We start from the raw sequence: 24,661 nt of genomic DNA on the forward strand, positions 1-24,661 counted from the left end.
ATTTGCCTTGTACAGTGAGTGTAACACCCTTGTATAGTTAGTGTAACACCCTTATACAATAGTACAAATTTCATATACAATTTGTGGGTGACAAAGAAAATAAAGAAATGATTCAAAATCAACTAAAATATTTCATAAATGATAGCCTTGTACATTTAGTACATTTATCTTGTACAGTTAGTATAACACCATTGTACAATGGTGCAATATATCCCTCTTAAGTTATGTGTCCACGTAGGTATATTAACCTTATTTCTAATGGTTTGGCTAACAAAATGGTGGATGAATTAGGATTAATTTTTTTTTTCCCAAACATTATTACTAAGGAAAGTATCAGAATTTCCATGTGGAAGTTAAATAAATTTCATAACATGGGTATGAAATCTGTGGGTGACAAGGAAAATGAAAAAGTGATTCAAAATCGATTAAAATCTTTCATAGATGGTAACCTTGTACACCCTTGTACAATTAGCGTAATACCATTGTACAATGGTGCAATATATTTTTTCTAAGTAAGTGTCCACGTAAGTGTGTTAACCATATTTCTAATGGTTGAACTAATAAAATGGTGGATGAATTAGGGTTAATTTTTTTTCCCCAAACATCATTATTGGGATAGTATCGGAATTTCCATGTGGGAGTTAAATAAAGTGCATGACATGTGTATGCAATTTGTGGGTGACAAGGAAAATAAAGAAGTGGTTCAAAATAGATTGAAATCTTTTATAAATGGTAATCTTATACACTGCTTGTACAGTTAGTACATTTCCCTTGTACAGTTAGTAAATACCCTTGTACAGTGACATAAATTTCATATCCCCGTAGTGTATATATGCATTTATGTGTATTAAACATGATTCTAGTAGTTTAATTAAAAAAATGACGAAAAACTTAAATCCAATTTTTTTATGAACATATTACATTTTTGTGAAAAAAATATACAATTGACCAATTCTTTTATTTAATTGTGAATATATTATATTTTAAAAATAAAAAAAAGAATAATCAATAAATGAAATTTAATTCTTTTTATTATCTTCATATAAAAAAAAATAGTATTAAACAAGGTCTTCAATTTTCATTTTTAAAAATAGTTTTCATTTTTTTTTAATTAAATGTATTTTCAAAAAGAGACAATATAAAAAATAAAAATTATTTTTAAAAATAAAAAAAATAAAAACTAGAAAAAAATATTTTAAAATCAAATTCAAACATAATCTATATAATTTTTAACTACTTGTTTTCATTTAAAATAAGTAAATATATCATTTAACCATTTTATATGAGAAAAATTCCATTTCTATTGTACTATGTATTGTTATAATCCATTTCTAATTACGAAAACATTTTAGTTAGATATTTAAAATAAAAACTCTTCATCTATCCTATTTCTCTCTTTTTCTTTTTTCTTATTTCAATAATTTTCAACTAATTCAAATCATTAAAAAAATTCCTTAATAAACAAATTTGGAACATTCATATAACTTATTACCAAAAGTCTATGTTCAAAAAAATATTAAAATATGGAAGGAAAAAGAATTAAAAAAAACTTCAAACTTTTTATTTTATAATAGTAAAAAAAGTAAACTTTAAAATACTTTTTAGTATAAAAGAAAAAAAAATAGTAGATATATTTATTTTAAATAGTGTTTTAATCATTAAATTATTTACTTCTAAAATATAAAAAATAATTTTTATTCATTTAAATTAATATTTTTTTCGAAGGTATTTTCCAAAATAATTTTTGAATCATTAATATAATTTTTGTTTATTCATAATTTAAAAATAAAAATAATGTTGATTTTTTAATTATTTTTAAAAGAGTTTAAAAAATAAAAAAAATAAAAAAAAATGATCAAATAAAGGAGAATTTTATGGAAGGGGCATATAAAGAGTGGTAATATAAAGACAAAAATTATGGGTGTAAGTCAAAGGGCTATTTTTGTCTATTTTAACCTTATATCCTTGTAATCAATTATGAGTGTTTGAAAGACCTTTCATTAATTAAAAACACAATTCTCTCTATTAAATATTAGGTTGTTTGTTTTTATAGTATTTTACTTTTATTAAGTATTAAAAAATAAAAATAAAAATCAATATTTTATTTTTTTCTATTTAGAAAAAACTACATATTTTGGCTTTTTCTATTTAGTAAAAAAATTATAATAAGTAATTAAAAAGTAGAAAAACAAACAACCTAAATTATGAAAATAAATTATTTTCAACAAAAAGCCAAAAAAACAAACACCATCTTATTTTTCATCGTTATATAAATATTAAATAATTTCAAAAATACATAAATTTCTAATTAATTTTAATAATATTTGATTTTTTTTCTTTATTCTTTTATATTGAAATTAAATATAAGAAAACCATTTTTCTTTTTCTTTTTTTTACATGTTACTTTCCGATAATCAAACGTATCATAAAGGAATTAAGTTTATTTAAGATAATTTGTATTTCCTTAATAATAATTAGGTCCTGGATCGAGGAAAGGCCCGGGGCAGGTGTCCCCTGTAAATGTTAAAAATAAAAAATAAAAATAAAAAATAAAAAAAAATTAAAAAATAAAAACCTTCACTTCTCACGAGGGTAATCGAACCTAGACCTAGTTTTTACCCCCTGAAAGATGTTAAAACCCACATCATTTATAATCGGGCAAACTTTACATATGTTCTAAAAGTTATCCCCTGCCTCCGCCACTTATTATGTCTGTCTCAAAAGCTAGCGAATCAGGTACGTAAGCAATAAGCTCAGGCATTGAAATTGACAAGTGATCGATAAGTTTTTCCGGGCTGCCATCCGGCCGGAATGACATTTTTGGCGACAAGGGTATTGCCAGATTCAAGTGCAGTTAGCCTGATTGAGAAAGGAGCCCGCAACCCAGATCCGGAATCAAGTTTCCAAACTGCGCCCCAAGACTGTTGCATGGGAACCCAAGAGTTTGAGTGAAGAGCCTGCTGTAGATCAACCCCTGCAAGCTCACCATCTCCGTCTTCATATTCAATTAGGGAAGCGAAGTAATTAGGGTTGGAACCTGAATCCACGTGAAAGGCCACTGATGCACCCGGATACTCGCACTCAACCCTGTCAGCCGTTTTATTCAGATAAGAGTCAAGATGGTTAAAATGGAGACACAGAAGAACTAAAATGCCTGTTGGTCAAAGAAGGAAAGTCTACGGCCTATCAAGTGGTTTTCTTTACATGGAAATACTTGTCCAATAAATATAATAAAATATATATTTTCTGTAAGTTAAGAATATTTGTTCTTAATTTGCAACAGAAATTGAAAAAAAAAAAAAGTAATTTTCCCATGCTTTAATTATCAAGAACTTAGAAATTAAAATTTATTACATCAACTATAAGAAACTGATCAAAGGAATTAATTCTCAGTGGAACACTGACCTTCTATATTGTATCTGCAAGATACCGGCATTGCGCAGTTGATCGGCCTGGCCAGGCGTAGCCATGGCTCCAAAGGCAGTACCACTTAGGTCAAAATGAGTAGACTCCGAGACACAACCAGGGCACTCATCAGTTATCGTCACAGTCACCGGAGACCCTGAACATGCTTCATTTCCTGTGCACTTCACCTGAAAAATGAAAAAATAAGCATGCATTAATATTAATTAATTAGTATTATTACATAATTAAAAGGATATATTAATTACACGCTGGAATATGTTGCTGCATGCACCTGATAACAAGCTCCACATCCTTTGCCTGATTTGAACAGAGATGGGCCTCCAGCCGATACCTTTGCTGAGAATGGAGCTTTCTCTACTGCATCCCCATATCCACAAGCCCCACCTACACACAAAAACGTTGAAAAGTTTGAACACCAGGAACAAATGTAGGAAAAATGCATGTATATATATGTTCAGTTTTGATTATTTTATATATCAGGCATTACCATCACTTCCAGCACCCGCAGCCGGTCCATACCAGGTTGCACCGGCAGGGGACCAGTCAGTATCAGATTGAAGCTTGGAGACGTTGAGGTGTTTGCGGTGGGAGCAGGAACAGGGGTTTAGTAGAAGAGAGAAAAGAGATAGAAGAATGATGAAAGAAAATGGGTGAGGATGAAGAAGAATAGCCATGGCCACTAGTAGAGAGACTGCCAAATGAAGCTAGCTAAGGCTTGTGGATTTTGATGTATTACTGCCTGATCATTTATAGAGGGAAAGACCTTGTTTGGTTTCCTTTAATAAGTCAAATTAAGGCCATGAAGGCGAGAAATTTGGTTCTACTTTTGTAAGGAAAAAAATGAGTTAGACTACATAGAGGTTATCTTTTTTACAAAATTAAAACATCTGATCGAAGTAATTAACAAAAATTAAAAAGAAAGGGATCTTTTAGACTAAGGGTTCAAAATTTTAATGCTTCATTTCCTTCTTTTTAATTATTGTCATGCCAAACAGGGACCCACCTATTTGGACAAAACCCACTGAAAAGAGAAAACGAAACATTCCAGGAATGCTGCCGTTAATGGTGGTTATTAGCAGTTGAATATCTGATACGGGGGTCGTTACACAAAACGGTCATCAACCGTGACAAGCTACAGGGGTCAAGATAAGGGCCCGTGATATTTGGCGAGGATTAAGGTTTCTAGCTGATGTCTCTCACCAGGCCATTTTTCTACAGGGTGAAAGTCTTGCTTTGATTGTGATTTAAATGTTTCTTTATATTTTGTGTGAACGGAAGTGCGTGTTTACCGAACATTATGGACAACATTAATTCAATACGTTACACTAATTTTCAGTGTCCCTTTAACAGTTTTCTCATGTAGATGTCTTGGTATATGGTCAATGGCAATTCATGTCAGTGGATCGTATTCGTGTTATATCAAAGGTTAGGTATTTTATTACATAATTGGACCTAAATATGATACGAATGATGATCATATCAAAAATATAAACTGAAATGCTACTCAATTATTAAATGGGTAACACGTGTTTTAACTCATTTAATCCATTTATAACTTAAGTCATCTTACTTAATAATTAAGTTAATTAAGTTTTATTTATAAATTTATGATTAATGTCTTAATCAAATATGTTTATAATTTACTTAACTTTTTTATTTAAAAATGAATTTTGAATGAGTCAAATATAGATTAAATAATTTAAAGATATAATTAAGTTAATCATGGATTACTAGGTAGATCAATTCAGGTTAAATTTATGATATACAAGTTGATCCAAAAATTAACTATTTATGAAATGGGTTATGTAGATCGATAGAAATTAGATTTAAATTTATTTATACTCAACTCAAATATGTGAAAAGTATGTTAAATTCGTATCGTATTCATTTATCTTATTAAACTTTGTCAGTCCTAATTGAAGCTAGGGTTTCACGTGGTTATCAAATGCATTATAGGTTTTTTTTTTTTTTTTTTTTTTATAATTTGGGTTGAAACCCAAAAGAAGCCCTTGAAATAGCCCGTGTATGAAAAATGTTTTGGCAGGTGAAATGGAAGGAAGCGCGAGATAAGTGATGAGACGTTGAAGAGAAATAAGGCCTGAAGCTGAAATCAGCCTAACCTATTATCTAACAGCTAAAATTTTCAATTAATTAGCAAATTAACATAATTTCAAGCTTATTATTTGACTACATCTTTATTTTCGATCTTCCCATTTGTTGAAACCATGCACATACCTAAAGAAAGTTGCCGTGAAGCAAAAGTGTTAGGATGACATACATAAAGAAAGTTGCCGTGAAGCAAAAGTGTTAGGACTAAAGCTCAAAAGTGTGGTATATGTTATTGTTCAGCGCATAATAACTTAAATTCTTAAGTCAATTACTAATTTAATAAGTGAATGTATTAATAAGGTTAATATTTTTAAGTGAATGTGTGAATATGGTGGATATAAAGAGAAATTTATTGGATGCAAATATAATTTTCCAATTTCAAAATACTGAAAAAAAAAATTATGTTAATTATTGGCAATCTTTCAACAAATGGGATGTCACATAGGGTCGTATTAGACCATGGACTTTTGATAAGAGTACGGTAATTTAAAAAAAATATTCTTAAATTACCGTAATAGGAAAAATAATTCCAAATATACGACGGTTTTTGCCAGGTAGGAGAAGGAGAGTTGTTTTTTTTTTTGTAAAAACAATTTCCACCAAAACAAATATATAAAAAAAAAAATTAATCCCTCAAAAATCATCTTTTGAAAAGACGACTTCCACTCTAACAAACATATAAAAAAAAATTAACCACTCAGAAATCGTCTTTTAAGAAAACAATTTCCACCAAAACAAATATATGTAAAAAAAAATTAACCACTCAACCAAAAAAATCGTCTATTTAAAAAAAATTAATTTGAAATCGTCTCTTGAAGAGAGATGATTTCCCTAAATATATATATATATATATATATTCAAGAGACGATTTCCCAAAAAAAAGAAATTACTACCTCAAAAAATCATCTCTTCACCACCCAAATTTCAAACTTTTATATAATTTAATATCTTTAATTATCTCCATATTATAAAAAACAAATAATACAATTTAATATAAAATATATATTATAAATCCATTTTAAAATTAAAAAATTAATTATACTCATATAATTATTATAAATATATATTATAAAATTAATTAATTTAATTTACTAAATTTAATATAAGATAAATAATATTTATCTATTGTTGTTTTTTTTTCTTTCACTTTGCAATTAAAAAACTATTATCAATTTATACGAAAAAAATGAGTTTAAAAAAACAAATTTGTTATTAATTTATTAAATAATTATTTAAAAAATAAATAATTTTGTTTTGTTTTAATTTTTAAATTAATTATATTATATAAATTTTAAGGTTAAAAATATTAATCTTTTAAGTTAAAATTTCATGTGTTGTCATAACCCTTATAACCTATTATACTTCATCACACAAATTTGAAAACCGTTTGCTACCCTCTCATAGTTAGCTCATAGGTATAGAAGAATCTTACCTATTGCATATGTTGTCATTTTCACCCATTTAATACTCCACCAATTTGACCGTTATACTCTACCTCACACTACACTCATCCTACCTTTTTCCAACTCCTCATACACTATAAATTACCTTATTCATTCTCATTTTCACCTTCAAACTTCTTCACCTTCATTTGACTTGGTTGACAGAGCAATTGAAATTGTGTGATCACTTTGGATTATATTTTAAACTTCTTGTGCAATGAATGTGGAGTCTAATTGTGAGTGGTCTTGTGATAGTTTAGGGTAAACACAAGTATGAGGACCTATATACTTTGTTATCTCAAACAAACTATGAGATTTATGACGACATGCATGAAGCCTCCAATTACAACCCTCATACCATTTTTTACACTTTACAGCCCACATATCTGGCTCAGATTCAATAACAATCAAATGTTGATTCCTACATATGGAATAACGTTTAACAACATATTGTAAGTCTACCTTACTCTCAAACCGCAAACCCTTAAATAATTCATCTGAGTCATTCCATAAGCTAATGTGTGCTATTAAATCATTGTCAACCATGGAGTTAATTACATCCCAATTCAATTTTTTAAATATTGGGAAAGGGACCTACGAATAAAATAATATATCTTTTATTTTTTTAAATGATTTAATCTATTTAAAATAATAATTTCCAATAAATATTATTCAAACTAACATTACATAATCCAAATAAATTTAAAAACTTATATAATAATAAAAACTATACATTATAAAATAACTTGAAATAAAAATAAAGCAAAAATATTACCATATAAACAGTGTGAGTGTTGAAGAAAATAGATGAGATATGCTTAGAAGTCTATCAAAGAGAACGAGGGATATAGATAGAAGTGATGGAATGTGAAAAACTGATAAGTGAAAAATTGAGTTTCAAATGGGGAAGATGGGGAAAATGAAAGTAAAGAAGTTTGAAGGTAAAAATTAGAATGAAGAAGTTTGAAGGTAAAAATGAGAATGAAGAAGGTAATTTATAGTGTATGAGAAGTTGGAAAAAGGTAGAATGAGTGTAGTGTATAGGTGGAGTATAACGGTCAGATTGGTGAAGTATTAAATGGGTGGAAATGATAACACATGCAATAGGTGAGATTCTCCTATACCTATGGGCTAGCTATGAGAGGGTAGCAAATGGTCTTCAATTTTGTGTGATGAAGTATAATATGTTGTGAAACCAAGGTTTGGTTAATCTTGATTTTGATGATAACAAAACAAGGTTTAGAACTAATGATCATATTTCAAATGTGATTAGGCAAGACGACTTCCAAAGTGGCAATCCAAAGACAAATCAAGCCAAGGAGAAATCATGAAGAAGAAGACCACCTCAAAGAGAAGAGTTTTTCAAGACCAAAGTTTATTAAGATCTCTTTGTAAGGTTGTTGGTGCACTAGGACTTTCATGCATTTCATTCTTTATTTATGCACCAAAATCATCCAAGAGTAATATTATTTTAAATATCTTAAGAATAGGATGATTTCATGTTTTCAACTAAAACCTTGTGTTAAATGATTTTCAAACTTGTGTTAAAAGGTTTTAAGTTGAAAAAAGTTGAGTGTTGAGCCAAAAGAATGGCTCAACCGGTCGACCAGTTGTGCTCGTCCGGTCGAGGACCGGTTGAGGGAGGCAAAAAAGTTTCTCTCTCTCCCAATGGCCTTCTCTTCCCGGTCAAGGTTGAACCTCAACCGGTTGAGGTCCGGTCGAGGACCGGTTGAAGTCCGGTTGAGGCTCAACGGTCACTTTCCCTAACGACTAGTCAACCGATCGACCCCTAGCTCGATCGGTCGAACCCCCAACGGCTAGTATGACTTTTTTCTTCTATAAAAAGGCTCCAAACTTCATTGTTTCATAAGCTAAACCTTCTCAAATCTTTCTTGATTATATTTGAGCCTTGGAAGAGTATTTTTGAGTGCACCATTATTCCAAAACTTGCATATCTTTAGTACACCATTCAATCCTAGTTTTTCTTGTATCTTTGAACCTAAAGTTCTATTACTATGATTTTGAGAGATCATTATTTGTATATCTTTGTGAGGAATTTTCTCAAGTGAGGGGTATCACTTGAGAGGTTGTTCAAGAGAGGGATATCTCTTGAAGAAGTGTAAAGGGTGCTTGGAGCCAAAAGTCCAAGAGGGTGAATTGGAACCATAATCCAATTGTAAAGAGACTGGAAGTTTGGTTGAAGTTTCAAGATAGTGGAACCCTCACTCGGTTAGGAGGTTGAGGAGAGTGGACGTAGGTAAGGAAGTGTCGAACCACTATAAACTCTCATGTTTACACTCTCTCTTCCCTAACTCTTTTAAATTATATGCAATTGTGTTTATTTTGTTTATTATATATTTGCATATAATTGTCTCTTATTTTTGCATAGTTTAAATTTGTGAAAAATAGACCATCACCCTATTTACCCCCCCTCCCTCTAGGGTGATTACCATAGTTTGGATTAGCCTCAAATTCCTAACATATGTTATAAGAGTTATGACAACACATGAAATTTTAACTTAAAAGATTAATATTTTTAACCTTAAAATTTATATAATATAATTAATTTAAAAATTAAAACAAAACAAAATTATTTATTGTGTAAATAATTATTTAATAAATTAATAACAAATTTGTTTTTTTAAACTCATTTTTTTATATAAATTGATAATAGTTTTTTTTAATTGTAAAGTGAAAGAAAAAAAAAGATAAATATTATTTATCTTATATTAAATTTAGTAAATTAAATTAATTAATTATATATATATATTTATAATAATTATATGAGTATAATTAATTTTTTAATTTTAAAATGGATTTATAATATATTTTTATATTAATTTGTATTATTTGTTTTTATAATATGGAGATAATTAAAGGTATTAAAATATATAAAAGTTTGAAATTTGGGTGGTGAAGAGATGATTTCCTGGGTAGTAATTTTTTTTTTTTTTGGGAAATCATCTTTTGAAGATACGATTTCTACTTAAATATATATATATATATATTAAGGAAATCGTCTCTTCAAGAGATGATTTGGAATTAATTTTTAAAAAAATTTTAAATCGTCTTTTGAAAAGACGATTTCTGAGTGGTTAATTATATATATATATATATATATATATATATATATATATATATATATATATATATATATATATATATATATATTTGTTTTGGTGGAAATCGTTTTCTCAAAAGATGATTGTTGTGTGGTTAATTTTTTTTATATGTTTGTTAGGGTGGAAATTATCTTTTCAAAAGACGATTTTTGAGGAATTAAATTTTTTTTATATTTGTTTTGGTGGAAATTGTCTTTTCAAAAGACAATTTCCAAGTTGACAAAAAAATCAGCTCTTCTACTCTCCTACCTGACAAAAACTGTCATAGATTTGGAATTATTTTTCCTACTACAATAATTTAAGCATAATTTTTTAAAATTACCGTACTTTTATGAAAAGTCCATTAGACCATCTAATTGAGCCCAGATAATACCTGCTGTATTAGAAGCTCCATAGGGCCACTAAAGTAAGCCCAGCCATTTCTTATCCTCAGAACTGAGCCCAACTTAGGTAAAGTGGGCTTGGGCTTGGGCTTGGGCTTGGGCTTGGGCTTGCTCTCTCACCTAACCAATCAATATTATAAATATATTTGGATAACAATTTTAAATAAATAAAAAAAATGTTGGCATGTTTGTGACAACATTTCACAGCCACATCACAGCATATCATGAGTGAACAAAAAATCAACACGTAGCCTTTTTATTTTTTAATATTAAAAAAATAAATAAATAAAGCATAGACAGACTTTAAATTAAATTAAAATTAAATAAAGGTTACAAGTTTGGTGGGTGTCTAATGGAAATGATGAAAGTATGAGATAGGACCAACAATTTTTTTTTTAATTCATTAAAATTATGTATAGATGTAAAGGTTGTTCAAGCATTTTACAACATTCGTCTAAGTAATAAAATAATAAGAAGATTCCCCTACTAATTATTACCCCTAATTTCCTTTTCTTTATACTTAAAGTTGCATGCAATGGTCCCATTTCCTTCTTTGTTTTTTTTTTTTTCTTTTTTTTAGTTTAATATTTTATTAAGGGGTGTTTGGTAAAACTCAATATTTATTACTTAAGAACTTAATTTAACTAAATTATCAAATTAATATATTTATCCTCATAAATTATAATTAGGATAAAGAAGGTTAAGTGATAATAAAAATCGTAGAGTAGTAAAAGAAATCATAGAAGTAATTAGAGCAAATATAATAAAAAAGTAAAATAAAAATGTGGACTCAAGAATAAATTATTTGTTTTTGCTTATTACTTAAAATTATTTTTTATTTTAAGTCATTATTGGATTAATTGATTAAAAATGATAAAAAAATTCTAAATTTATAAAATTAACCTCTCACATATTTGAACTTGAAGAGTAACCCTTTTTTTTTTACATAAATATATTTCAACATTTTTATTATTAACATGTGTGTTTTAAAAGAAATTATTATTTTTATTAAAAAATATGAGGACATTTTTGTCCAAAATTAATATTTTTTAGGTTGAAAAATTGTGAAAAGTTACTTTCGTAAAGTGGAGATGATTTCATTATTTTTAATTTATTATTTCTAAATTATTTTACCAAATATAATTAATTTACTTAATAATTTAAATTAAGTTATTAACTTATTTTAAGTTATCAAATTGGTTTAACAAACACCTAAGAATATAAATTATTTATATATATTTTTTTTCTCCATTACAAGTTTTCTAGTATTGTTGATATAAATTGTAACACATTTTTTATTTATGAAATATATATTTATATATGTAGATATATGAGTGTGTGTAAAAGAGAAGTGGAGGAACAGGATGAGCTGTATTATGAATAAAGTAAAAGGTTGAGATTGGACAATATGATATAAAAAAAAATGGTCGGAAAGGAGGATAACACCAAACATGAATAGTATAGATTAGAGAAAATGCTGCTAGCTCTAAGCTTCTTCCCTCTTTCTTAAACTTGTTTTTATGATAGATTAGGGACAATGCTGCCTCTCTCAAGCTTCTTCCTTCTTTCCAAACCCTGTTTTCATTTGGTTTTAATGAATCTTTGTCTTCTTCAATGTGACTAAAATTAAATATTAGCCTTATACCCATCTTGAATTCTTTTATTATTAGGGTATTGGAATTTTTTTAGTTTTTATTTTTGGCAAAATGTGTTGTCTTAAGTAATGTCTTTGGTGTGGCCATAAAAAAATTTACCTTGAACATACATACGAAAGTAATGTCGGGTTTATAAAAATGATGTTAAATATTATAACAAGTTATTATGAATTATATAAATATTATCTGTTTCGGGTTAATTTTGATATTATTTATAATGATTTGTTTTCCACTCTATATATATATTATTTGTTATAAACCCGATGGACTCTTGAGAGTTTTAAAATATGTTTATAAGATTAAAAGAAGTTTATAACTTCAAATTTTTCTTTTCCAAATGTTAAAAATAATTTTAAAGAGTAATTTCATGCAACCATCAAATATGTTTCTTATACTTTTTCACATGATTTATCTTATTTTTAGAAAACAATGGAGTTCCATATTTTTCTCCAAAGTGATTGGGGTGGTAGATGTATATTAATTAAATTTTTTAGAAAATTGTTAAAAACACCCTTATTTTGAATAAAATTATTTTAAAATATACTATAACTATATAAAATTAGAAAAAATATTAAATATGTTTAATATACTTCCTATTTTTTTTATTTTTAAAAATAAAATATGATAAGAACTTCTATATAAAATGAAAATTCTTTGATAAAAAGTATAAACTTAGTTTATGTTTTTTAAAAATTACAATAAAAAAATTAAAATTTTAGGTAGTAAATTTTTCTCAATATCTTAATTTTTTATATTTTTAATTTAAGTGTTTAAGAGTTTTTATATTTTATATAAAAATTACTATTATTTTTTGCTTCTTTTAAAAAAAGAAATTAATTAGATAGTAGTTGGGCCATCAAAGTGTAACATTATTTTAAAGAATGGCATGGTTTTGGCATTAGTGTGAGGTCTTATATATATGGTGAGGTTGAGCCGTTGAGGGCTGAGGGTCCACCACCGAAGTCTTTCTCTCTATTTGTAATTTTGTATGTATGGGGAATCTCAATAAATTAACATCATCACCGAAGGCTCCAACATGACTCAACCTTTTCAACAACCACCACCATGTTCTTTTTTTTTTTTACTTTTTTCAGTGCTGTTGCTATCAAAACTAGATAGATGATAGATCCATTCATTCTTCCCTCATTTTCAGACAATAATGCAGTTGCCATCATACAAATTTATCATCTTAGATTATATGACAAGTGTTTTTAAAAATCACTTCTAATTAAAAATGTGTTTACCAAAAAATCAGGTATTTAGTAAAAATTAAGAAATATATTTAAAATATTTAAAATCATTTTCAATAATTTTTAAAAAAACACCTAAGAGATACACTATCAAACACATTTAGGAACCTGTTTTACTAGTTGCATCTTCGACCATTCATTAAAAGATCTCGAAAGGAAGTAATAGTGCATTCATTTAATACAAATATTTCTGTCTTGGGTTTATAGCATAAGGCTTTTTTTTTTGCTTGTTTACACGGGAGTCAAGTTCAAATGTCTGAGTTAGTCATCGCCCAGATGATCAGATTCCAAACTGGTCGAGATCTCGTTTTCTGTTGGTAGCGGAGTTATGATTCTCTCGAGATTGAGCTTTCAAAGTGGGATCATTCCAAAACACCCATGCCTTATTGCTTATTCAGGGGTGGACGATACAATGACTTTAAAAAGCGTTTATAACATTTTTTTTTTAATTTTTGAAAATAATTTTTTTAATAAAAATCTTTAAATACTAAAAAAAATTGAAAACGCTTTTTAATATCAGTAATCGAACACGGGAAAAATAATCATCATTTTCAATCCAAACACATAAGAATAGAGAATTTTAGGTCATACTCGAAACATTAAGTATAGAACCTTTGGTTGAAACCCATTATGTCATGTTTAAAATAGAGAATCTTACTAATGCGTTTGAATTATTTTCACTAGAACTTTTAATACTTCTTTTGTTCATAAATTATGATTTTAGATGTCAATACATTATGTTATAAATTTATTCATATTCCCCACTTAGATGTTATGTTATAAATCTATAGGCAAGCGTGTGAAGCCACTTTTTTTTTGAAAAATAGTCTCATTGGTAGGTCATGGCCTAAAAGGCTATGACCTAAAACCTCATAAAAGGATGACATAAAGAAAGCACTAAGCCATTGTTAAGCAATAAAACAAAAGGAAAGGAAATGAAACGATTTAATTATTGTTAGTTTGAGTCCCTATAATGCAGAAGATGCCTCTCATATCAACTCCCTGTCCACTCATCACTTCACCTTTTCCTTTTCCCTACCAAAACTTGTCTTCTGTTGGTAATACACTATGATTAGTATCCATATATATAAGTTTATAATATAATGTTTTAATATATCAAATCGTTACTTAGTCTAATTAAATCATTCATCCATACAAGGAAGATAAGGTCAACTTAAAAAACATTGTCCACAAAATTAAAATAAGGCTATGTCCAATTGTGCCAAAACCAGTTCATAACTCAGACTTTATCTTATAAAAAAATAAAAACCAATTAATATTCTGAATATTAATCAATCATAGGTTATAAATTAATCTTGTTTCGGTTCGTTTGGCATTGAATTTCACTTCCCATGGTCAATTTTAGGGGAAACAGTGGTGGCAACTGGCAAGAGCATCTACTGGTGGGTAGTGGGTGCTGGTCACAATGAAAATGAAATGAGTCTTCTACTGCAGTCTGAGTCGTCTGACATGGGATTTGAACTGGGGAACGTCATGTGAGGACAAGCACAGTCTATTTTAGGATTGTGGAAACGACACTGATTGATGGTGCTCTTTTCTTTGAAATGAAAGGAGGCTTCCTTGGCATTTCTTATGGTTCCATTTTATTGGTGGGATTTTATGTTTATGTGGACTACATCAATTCAGCGAAATTGAAATCATTCGATTTCACAAAATATAGCATCGTTTAAAAGGGTAATTTTTGAATTATTCCTCTCAACTCAAAATATATAATAAAATTTAAAATTTTGATATATATTTTTTTATAAAAGTGTTTTCCCTAAAAATATTTTTAAGATAATCATTTATATAATGTTTTTATAAAAAATATTATAAATGATTTTTGAAATTTTTGAAAGTGTTTCTATTTTTTTCAAAAAATATTTTTTAGATTAAAAACGCATCTTAAAATTAATGTCTAACATATTTTTAAATGGTTGAAGAAGCAGTTGAATATATAAATAAATGGGTTATCTAATTATAAGAGTAATTGGAAATCCAATTTTAAAATTTTAACTTTTTATTCATATTTTAGTTTGATTTTGATAAAAAAAATATACTTATTTTTTTATTATAAAAATAATAGTTTTCTTTTAAAATATTTATGTAAATACTTGAAATAATAAAAGGTATCTATGTCAAAAATAGGTTAATTTTTAAACAAAAATATGGAAGGAGTTAAATTCATAAATATGAAAATTATTTTATCTATTTTAATCAATTAATTCTAAATAAATTGAATGAAATATAAATAAATAAAATCAAAATATAAAATAATAATAATAAAATATAAAACAACAATATCATATATAATTTGATGTTTAACTTTCAAATTACTTAAAGTGTGCTTGACAATAATTTTAGGAAGTTTTTAATATTTGAAAAATAAAAATTTTCTAATATTAGAAAAGTTAGAAACATTTCTTAAAATTATTGATTAAAAGAGTGTTTGCTCAAAGTGTTTTTTTCATAAGTGTTTTTAAGATAAAGTGTTCTTCATAAAACCCTACTATTGATTTTTCAATGCTAAAAATAATTTTTGAAACTTTTTAAAGTGTTTTTAAAATTTTATCAATCACCTAATATATTTTTAAAAACACTTTTTAAATTAAAAGAATTTTATAAAATCACTATCAATGGGACTTTTAAGTCAAGAAGTGATCATAATAATATTGTTTTAAGAAAAATCATAAGATTATTGATGATTAAAGTAAAAGCTATTTTCTAAAAACATACTTTAAAAAAGTAAATATAACCATTTAAAATGAAAAACTAAAATTGGTTTTTGAACATGAACAGCAGAGATTCTCGACAGGGGGTGATATTTTTATTTCAAGAAAAGGAATATTTTTCATTTCCCCATTCTTATGTCTTTTTATTTTTATTTTTCAACTTATATTTTTAAAATGCAATTATACTATTTAATATTTTATAATTAAAAAAAAGTATCAATTTTTTGAAATAAAAGTATAAATCATAAGATTTTAATTTTTACAATTACAGCAAAATCAAAGCACTCTCATAGCGGAATAGCATATTTATACATCACTCTTCACGCCCCTACTACTGGAAGCACTAAATCAAGGAAGAAAAACTAAAACATAACCATACATTCTTCTATACATTATAATTAAGTAACCCTTTTGACCAGACATTAGACCCAAAAATACCCACAAAAAAAAAAAGAAAAAAAAAGTGGTAATTTAATTTACAAAGTGACCCTGGCAATCCGATTGTATCTCCTTTCGACAATCTGTCGTGATTTGATTTCTTCAGCACATCTGAGAGTCTTCTCTATGTGGTATCCTCCTCCAATGCTCACTTCCCTCTCTAAATGGCTGCAGTAGCTCTCGAAGACACTCACATTCACATGCAGTTTGAAGCCCATTAGGAATAGGAACTCCACCTCTAATTCATTCATTTCGTTGGTGGTTAATCCTCCCACTCTTGCGTAGTATGAATTTCTGTAATTCCTGTGAAAAAAGAAAGAGAAGGGAGATGAGAATTATATAATGGGAAACATATTTTTGATAGGAAAAGCTAAAATGGTGGAGAAGTTTCTACTCACATGTCTTCGACGTACTTGGAGGCGACCATGATTGTGGTGATGAGAAGTCCGTGTACATTGCTGGCGCTGATGCGGAACCCGGGATTGATCTGGCAAAAGCGATCGATGTAGACGTAGGCGACCACGTATACAGATGGTCCAGCTCTGGTATACCTGAAGATTCTCTCTAGATATGATTGGATGGTCATGTCTGGAGTCTCATGGCAATCAAACACCCCGGTTCTCAGGTATCTGGACAGACCCCTCGGGCTGTTCTTTGCGATTCTTTCGTTTCTGGCCATTGTTCTCTCGATCAGAGAAGCCAGGACTGAGATGACTAGTGGGGTGTTTGAATCTTCTTGGTATGAGTAGGAGTAGAGATCGGTCCTCAGCTTTCTTGGAGAGATTGTGAGGGCAGATGATGATGATGATGATGATGATTCCATCTCTGTGCTTTCAAAGAGTGAGAGGGGGAGGGAGATGGAGTTTTGCTGTTTCTGCTATTAAGGATCAAGGGTTTTAGAGAACTTTGTTCAAGGGGGGAGAGGGAGAGACAGAAGGGTATTGCTATGAAATGGGGTTCAAGGAAATTTTGTATGCGGAAGAATCGAGAAATTGAGAGAGAGAGAGAGAGAAGAGGGTGTTAAGAAAAATGGAGGGTTTGCGAAGAATTTATACAACATTTGGGTACAAGGTACTTGATGTACATAGAAAGAGAGGGAGAGATGAATGGGGAGAATTGCCAATTGGAAGGTGAGTGGAAGGAGGAGGAAGAGATATGAAGATCGGATAATAAGATACTTTGCCTCCTCTTTGTAAATGCAAAGTACAGACAAACCAGCTTAGCTTTCTCCTTTGTTTAATCCACCCATTCGGCCAAATAGAAAAGAAAAAGGGCGAAAATACGACTCGCCGACAGTGTGTAGAAGGGCAAGAATGGGCATGGAGGAATTGGTATTCCTTTAAAGACTTTTGTTTTTTGTGCCTCCGACCCCACACTTTTAGACGGCATTTATTGACAACTTTGTCTTGAGATTTGTGTCAAAACCATTTCCCCAACTCGCCACTACTTGTTACACGTGCAATGCTTCTAGCTACTACTCACTGCTCACTGCTACCTCTTCTTTCTCCTTTCCTTGTGACTTGCTGCACGTGCATTATTTTATCCGGAAAATAAATTGAGAAACTTTACAGGGAACTATCCCTAAAAGGTGCCCCCTTTTTTTGTTCCTTTTTTTTATTCGTGCCGTCTATAATTTGGCAATTTGCAGGCTTGTAATGAGTTCCGTCTTTTCCCATTGGCACCATTTTGAATGTGTGGATAAGTTTATAGGTCTTTACTAATCTTTCCAATCATTAATTTGGTAAGTATATTTGATTCTCTACATTTCACTTGAATCACATGAAGTATTAGAAAAAACAAAAAGTGTTGCATTCCTCGATGTCATCCAAAAATTAATTAATTAGTATCAAATACGGGTTGATCAAATCTTTTATGACATTCAGATATCACATTACATATTTTTACTATCATTTTCCTAATATAATGTTCTCATAATTTTTACTTTGATATCAATAATTTGAACTTTAATTATTTTATCTAAAAATTAATCGATATACAATAATGATAGTTAAACTTTTTATAACATTTGATATCACATAATGTGAGTCTGTTTTAAGAGCCATCATTTAAGTAATCCATCCTCAAACCTTAAGATATTATTATTGCACTATAACAAAAAGAACTTCAAATTTTTTTATTTATTGTGAAAAATGTAAAATAAGATAAAATATTAAATATTTTTCTACTAAATTTAATTTAATTTTTTTATTTTCTTTTTTCCCCCTTTTCCCTTTTCCTCATCATTTTCATTATATTTTCCTTTCCTTTCCTTTCTACTCCCCTTATCCAAATATAGCTTCTTGAAAATGAATATAATTAAAGGAGTTCTACCTATAGTTATAATAATTTTCTTCCAATTAATAAATTTGGTTGTTACATTAATGTTTAATGAATGTAAAGTTATATTGATTACTAAAACTGAGCAACTAACAATTAAACTTGAACCCATAAGGCCTCCCCCTTTGACAAAGATGTATGAGCTTAACTCAGTCCGGTGGCATCTTCAATGTATCAAAACTAAAGCAACCTACTTATTTTTATTACCTATACATTTAATTTCACATGTTCTAGATTTTCGCAGGAGACTCCTTGACACACTATATATTTTAAACATTGAATTCTAGTAATTTTTTAGATCACCCCGTAAAAGCTGGTTGATCACCGTCTTTTTTTTATTTATTATTATTTGATGTGATCCAATACAATACAAAAAGTACAAGTTTCATGCATTGAGAAAACTAAATCACACTTTGTTATATGGTTACAAGATCTACATTAAATGCAATTTCAAAAGTAAACCAAAGAGTCTTGTTATAGTCTCGATTATATCGAAAAACGAGATCAATTAGATAATGTTACATACATATTTTAAGTTTGGTTGATTTGTATTTAAATTTGATTTCATTATTTTAAATCTAAGAGTGTATTTTACAGTGATTTTAGGAAATATTTTTATCATTTCTAATATTTGAAATTTTTTATTTTTCAAGTATTAAAAAAATTAGAAACACTTCGTATAATTACTATCAAACGTACTTTAAAATGATATTTGTTTTTTGAGTTTTTTGCTAAAAGTAATTTGTTTTCAGAATTTAGGTTGTTTGTTTTTTTATTTTTTCATGATTTATTATAAATTTTTTTACTAAATAGAAAAAACCAAAATATGTAATTTTTTCTAAATAAAAAAAATGACATATTGATTTTTTTTTTTTTTACTTTTTAATACTTAATAGAAATAAAATACTATAAAGACAAACAACCTAATATTTAACACTATTAAACATTAAGGTTATACTTAGAATTAAGTAAAAAAACAAACACCACCTAAATCTCATTCCTTTGTACATTGATTTTATTTGTTTGTTTGTATGTATGTCAAAGTTTACAATTTTATTTTTTGGATCTGTATATAGTATCAAAATGCACTTTTTTAGTATCTATAAAAAAAACACCACAAATCATGTGATACAACATATATAAGTTAAGTTTCATTACTTTATGCTTGATCACATATATCTATAATTTTGTTCAATGATTTAGATTTCACCATTCATTGTTAATGATCCAAATTCAAACTTCGATGGGTATTGAATTTATACAAACCCTATATATTTTTAATTTTATTAAATGACTCAGATTTCACCATACATTATGGGTATCGATTTTAAAAATCATTCATTTTTCAAACACAAATGTAGAATCACATCTAATAGACTAGGCAACCTAAGAGCGACTAATGTGACAATAGCTATCTGAGGATGGGTGATGGTTCATTGGGTATTGTTATACTAAGATACCATATGGTAGCATCTTTCCTAGTAAAATTAATGATGAATCCGGCCATATCTCCATACATGAACCACACAGCTACATTCAAAGGATATTATTATTTTTGACAAGATAACGAGATATTGAGGGGACCAAGTACCGTACTTGCGAGGCGGATGGAAGAGAAAAATGGGGAGGGTTTGGAGAAGAGAATTGATGTAAAGGGGGTCCCAAACCCCAATTGCAAAAGCCACAGCCACCAGGTAGATTTGATTTTCAATGCCAGCCTGGGAATTGATTTGCTAACTCAAGCTTTTTCCACAGATTTTATCGTCGTCTTGTTAAATTTTGTGGGTCCTTTCAGGTCTCGTATCTGCCCCATCTATTTATTGCTCTCCCTATTCACTTTCTTTGCTCCTGTTTTCTTCTTCTCGTTTCTATTTCATCAAAATTTTAGTATTTTTTTTCAATTATTTTCCAAAAATAAAAAAAATTAAAATTAAATAAGCTCTTATATCAATTTTAAATAAATCCATACTTAAATTTTAACCAAATTTAATCACTAATGTAAAAGCAATTGGTATGGAAAAACATTCACAAACTTCAATTCCTACTTTCTAAGCTTTTTAGGTAGCTCTTGAGTTTGTTTGTGGCACGCATCTTGCCTTAGAAAATGTATGAAATTGAGAGAGAGCTCGCACCTTCGTACCAAAAACCAAAAAAAAATCGTATAGCTTTAATTGGGCTGATATTTGAGTAGAAGTGGGGGCTGAATTAGATCTGAATCTAAATGCCCAAGAATGGTAGCACCTACCATTGTCGAAACCAGAATGGGTCCATTAAAAAAATATCTCCTCCAAAAATGTACTTGGAATTCTTTGGATTTTGTACTTCCATGTTTCTATGTCATTCCAATTTTCTTTTATAACATCAAATTAAAAAAAGAAAAGAAAAAATATATTATCCCTTATGCTATGTTTAGTTCAAGAAAAAAAGAAAACACTAAAAAATAAATTTTTTTATGTTTAATTTTATTATAGAAAATAAAAAAATTAAATATAATTAAATTTTTTTAGAAATTTAAATATTTTAAAATTATTTAATATTTATATAACAAGAGAATAAGTGACATGAATTTAAAGAAAATATAAAAATAATTTATTAATTTTAAATTTATTTATTTTTTCTTTGGTTTTTCTCTCTATTTTTTTTTCTTTGTCAAATTTTTCAGTCACCAACAATAGTTTTAGTTTTTCATTTTTGTCTTCATTTTTTATATTTAAACAAAAAAAATTGATAAAAAATTAAGTTTTTTTACTTCAAAAAAGAAAAGAATTTTAAAATTTATGTGAATAATACAACCTAAAATAATATTCATATACGGTATTGTTAAATATAATATTTTAATATATACCAAATGGTTTCATATATTTAACATCATAGCATACTTTTCTTATTTATAAATTTTAAATATTTTATTTAAAAATATTATTATAAAAAAAGAAATAAAAAATTGGCTACTAATTTATAAATTATAGAATATTTTTCAAATAATAATAAGTGTGAGAGAAATTTCATATTTTTTTTATAATAATCATTAAAATGTAGTGTATTTTTATCTAAAAAAATATCAAACATTTGAATGCAATATGGGAAGACATCATTTTCATGGAATATAATATAGAAAGATATCAGATCCTATATATATATATATCCTCCAAACACGGCCTTAATGTATGATGATGACCATATTTTAGTGTTTTTCTCCTTTTGCTTGTCTTGTTAATTTTCAAATCAAGTATAAAATTAAGGAACCGACACTTCAGTGGGCCACATTCATGGGCCACTTGAAACAAGTTGTGTATGGTGGGGGAGCAGAATCCAGATGGGCCCAAACTTGACCTTAAGCCCAAACCTGTTGCAAGTCAGGTTCCAAACCTAACCTGGGCCAGCCTTAAAATAAAGATTAAAATAAAATAAAAGAGGGAATTTTTTAAGGGGTATATTTTTAAAACTTAAATTAAGGGGTATTTTTTTAAGACTTAAGTGATATTTTTAGAGTTATTTGTATTTTAACTTATTATTTTTTAAGATAAATTTGTTTGAAAATTTAAGATAATTGTTATCTTAAAAACAATTTAAACTACAAAATTTGTATAGTTTGAATGAAAAATGAATTTATTATAAATTAAAAAAATTGTCATCAAGAAAAAATTGAATAGGACTAAAAAAAAATTGCTATTTTTATTTATTTTTATTTCTCATGAAAATTTAGATTTATTTTTTATTTTATAAATTATTACTGAAAAAAGAAATAAAAAAAAATACAAAAATCACTTAATTTGGATAGAAAATCAATCTAAACTGAATTAAAAAAAAAAATCAAAATCAAAATTAAAATTCTATTGCATACCATCACTATTTATTCTCGTAATTCATGTAATTTTCAACCAAACTAAATTTTATAAATTTAATATTCAAAAATATAAAATGATAACACTAAAATCATACAATTTGGGTTAGAAATGAATTCCTTTGAATTTTAAAAATTCAACCTTTTACTTTATAAAAAAATAAAAAAAAAAAATATTATCAATTTCTAAAAATAAAATTTAATTAGAACTCCAAAACAAAAGTCATACTCATCTAAATTCTATTAAAATCAACATTCCTAATTAATTTTAAAAAATTTTAAAGTTATGATTTAATATATTTTCTCAAATTAAAATTCCAATATTAATAAATTAATCTTTTCAACAACAAATCCATTCTAAAATACATCACATGGTAGCAAATGTCAATTTAGGAAACTTTGTAACATTTCTTTTAACAACAAAATTGAAGGTGAATCTCATAGAAGGGGTACATGTAGAGGGGGGACGGGGAGGAAAGGTCTCATAACACAAATTATCTAACCCTATAAATTTTTATAATTTTGCTTTTCTTTTCAAATACTTTCCACCGTAGAGTATAAATCACATATAAGTATGAATGTAGCAACGCTCCCCTAATAATTTTCAAATGCAAGTCACATGCCAATACCTTCACATGAATGTGCAAAAGAATTTACATAGTTCAAGTCCTCTAATTGTTAGATATTTTTCTAATGTCCACATGACATGTGTATGACTTTAGTCTTTTATTCAAATAGAGTTATCTGATCTAATATCTAAAATATTGGTTATATAATTAGAGTAGTTTCCTATTTTTTACTCCTTACTTTGATGGGAAGTGGAGTGACGGTTACTAAACCATTGACAATTACCAAAAGGAAATAGGTCATCTCTCTACCCATTTAAGTAGCATTGTACGGTTACCATCATGTGTGTGTGGAATGTAATTTTTCATTTAAGAGAAAGGGCTTAGAGAGAGAAACCTATCTCCCGGAGAATTCTACATTTTCATATAATTTCATTTATACTAATCCTTCACGGACTACTTGACCAATATCTTCACATTTCAGTGACATACCTTCATCTTTTGAAGGACACTAGGTATCCTCATTAAGCTTGATCTTGGTCTCTTCTTGAAACTCACTCAAGTGAAAAATGGGTGTTAACTCAAACCCAAATAGTTTAGAAATTGAGATATGAATGAATGAATCAAACTATTTGAAAACAATTTGGATCATAATAAGAAAGTTGAATTTTCTTGGCAATCAAACACCCCAAATTAGGTAAGTAAAAGAGAGAACAATGGACGAACAATGGAATGATGACTGTAAGTGTCTCAACATTTCAAGAAGCAATTTTTATTTTTTAAGTGAAAAGAAACCCTTGATCCAACGATTGAAATGAGATGAGATAAAAAAAAATTATAATCTAGATTGATCTGACTTGAAACTAGATCAAGAGAATGTTGAACACTAAATAAAAAAAAATGTCTCTCCAACTCCAAAAACAATATTTCAAGAAAAAACACAATCCGAAAGATATAGTTGATTCAATTTCATTCACTTCCAACCTCAACTATATACTTTGGTCCCTTAGCAAATTCAACAACTTGATTTTCATTAGACAAATATTCTAAAAAAAATTTGGAGAAACTAAGTTAAGAGACACTTAGGAATTTTCTCAGAAATTACTAATCTAGCTAAGCACTCAAACAAATATAATGAGAAAATTAATTATTATCCAATTATTAAATTTATAGTCAATTATTGTAAAATTTTTATTTTGGTAATAAATTTTAATATTTTAGGATAACTAGAAATATAATGTGTAGGACCTCAGGATCTACCAACTCTCCTAAAAGCAATTGCAGTTAGGAAAGACGCATACCCTAGCCTTATAGTGCATTCACCCAAGCGCCCACGGCGAACACAAGGGGAGTTGAT

At 28.0% G+C, this 24,661-nt stretch overlaps 2 protein-coding genes across 2 annotated transcripts; both read right to left on the bottom strand.

Moving 5' to 3' along the window:
• Positions 1-2,630: 2,630 nt before the first annotated feature.
• On the bottom strand, positions 2,631-4,148 carry LOC100259926 (putative expansin-B2). The gene is made up of 4 exons (XM_002275521.5): positions 3,914-4,148; positions 3,698-3,810; positions 3,406-3,593; positions 2,631-3,087 (listed from the first exon to the last, which is right to left on the bottom strand). Exons 1-4 carry the CDS (start codon positions 4,098-4,100, stop codon positions 2,754-2,756), a joined length of 822 nt encoding a protein of 273 aa, XP_002275557.1. The 5' UTR covers positions 4,101-4,148; the 3' UTR covers positions 2,631-2,753.
• A 12,261-nt stretch (positions 4,149-16,409) lies between these two features.
• On the bottom strand, positions 16,410-17,793 carry LOC100254818 (cyclin-U2-1). The gene is made up of 2 exons (XM_002275549.5): positions 16,956-17,793; positions 16,410-16,860 (listed from the first exon to the last, which is right to left on the bottom strand). Exons 1-2 carry the CDS (start codon positions 17,378-17,380, stop codon positions 16,596-16,598), a joined length of 690 nt encoding a protein of 229 aa, XP_002275585.1. The 5' UTR covers positions 17,381-17,793; the 3' UTR covers positions 16,410-16,595.
• Between the last annotated feature and the right edge of the window lie 6,868 nt (positions 17,794-24,661).

This window comes from Vitis vinifera, chromosome 15 (assembly GCF_030704535.1).
Source record: "Vitis vinifera cultivar Pinot Noir 40024 chromosome 15, ASM3070453v1".
In the NCBI taxonomy this organism is placed as follows: Eukaryota; Viridiplantae; Streptophyta; class Magnoliopsida; order Vitales; family Vitaceae; genus Vitis; species Vitis vinifera.

What these genes read in the sequence shown, in the direction of transcription:
- LOC100259926 (XM_002275521.5), bottom strand. Translation starts at nt 4,100, where the DNA reads ATGGCTATTCTTCTTCATCCTCACCCATTTTCTTTCATCATTCTTCTA. An exon ending in GATGTGGAGCTTGTTATCAG is followed by an intron (nt 3,594 to 3,697) that starts GTGCATGCAGCA and finishes TTCATTTTTCAG; the next exon opens with GTGAAGTGCACAGGAAATGA. An exon ending in TTGCAGATACAATATAGAAG is followed by an intron (nt 3,088 to 3,405) that starts GTCAGTGTTCCA and finishes AACGGCTGACAG; the next exon opens with GGTTGAGTGCGAGTATCCGG.
- LOC100254818 (XM_002275549.5), bottom strand. Translation starts at nt 17,380, where the DNA reads ATGGAATCATCATCATCATCATCATCATCTGCCCTCACAATCTCTCCA. An exon ending in TCCAAGTACGTCGAAGACAT is followed by an intron (nt 16,861 to 16,955) that starts GTGAGTAGAAAC and finishes CTTTTTTCACAG; the next exon opens with GAATTACAGAAATTCATACT.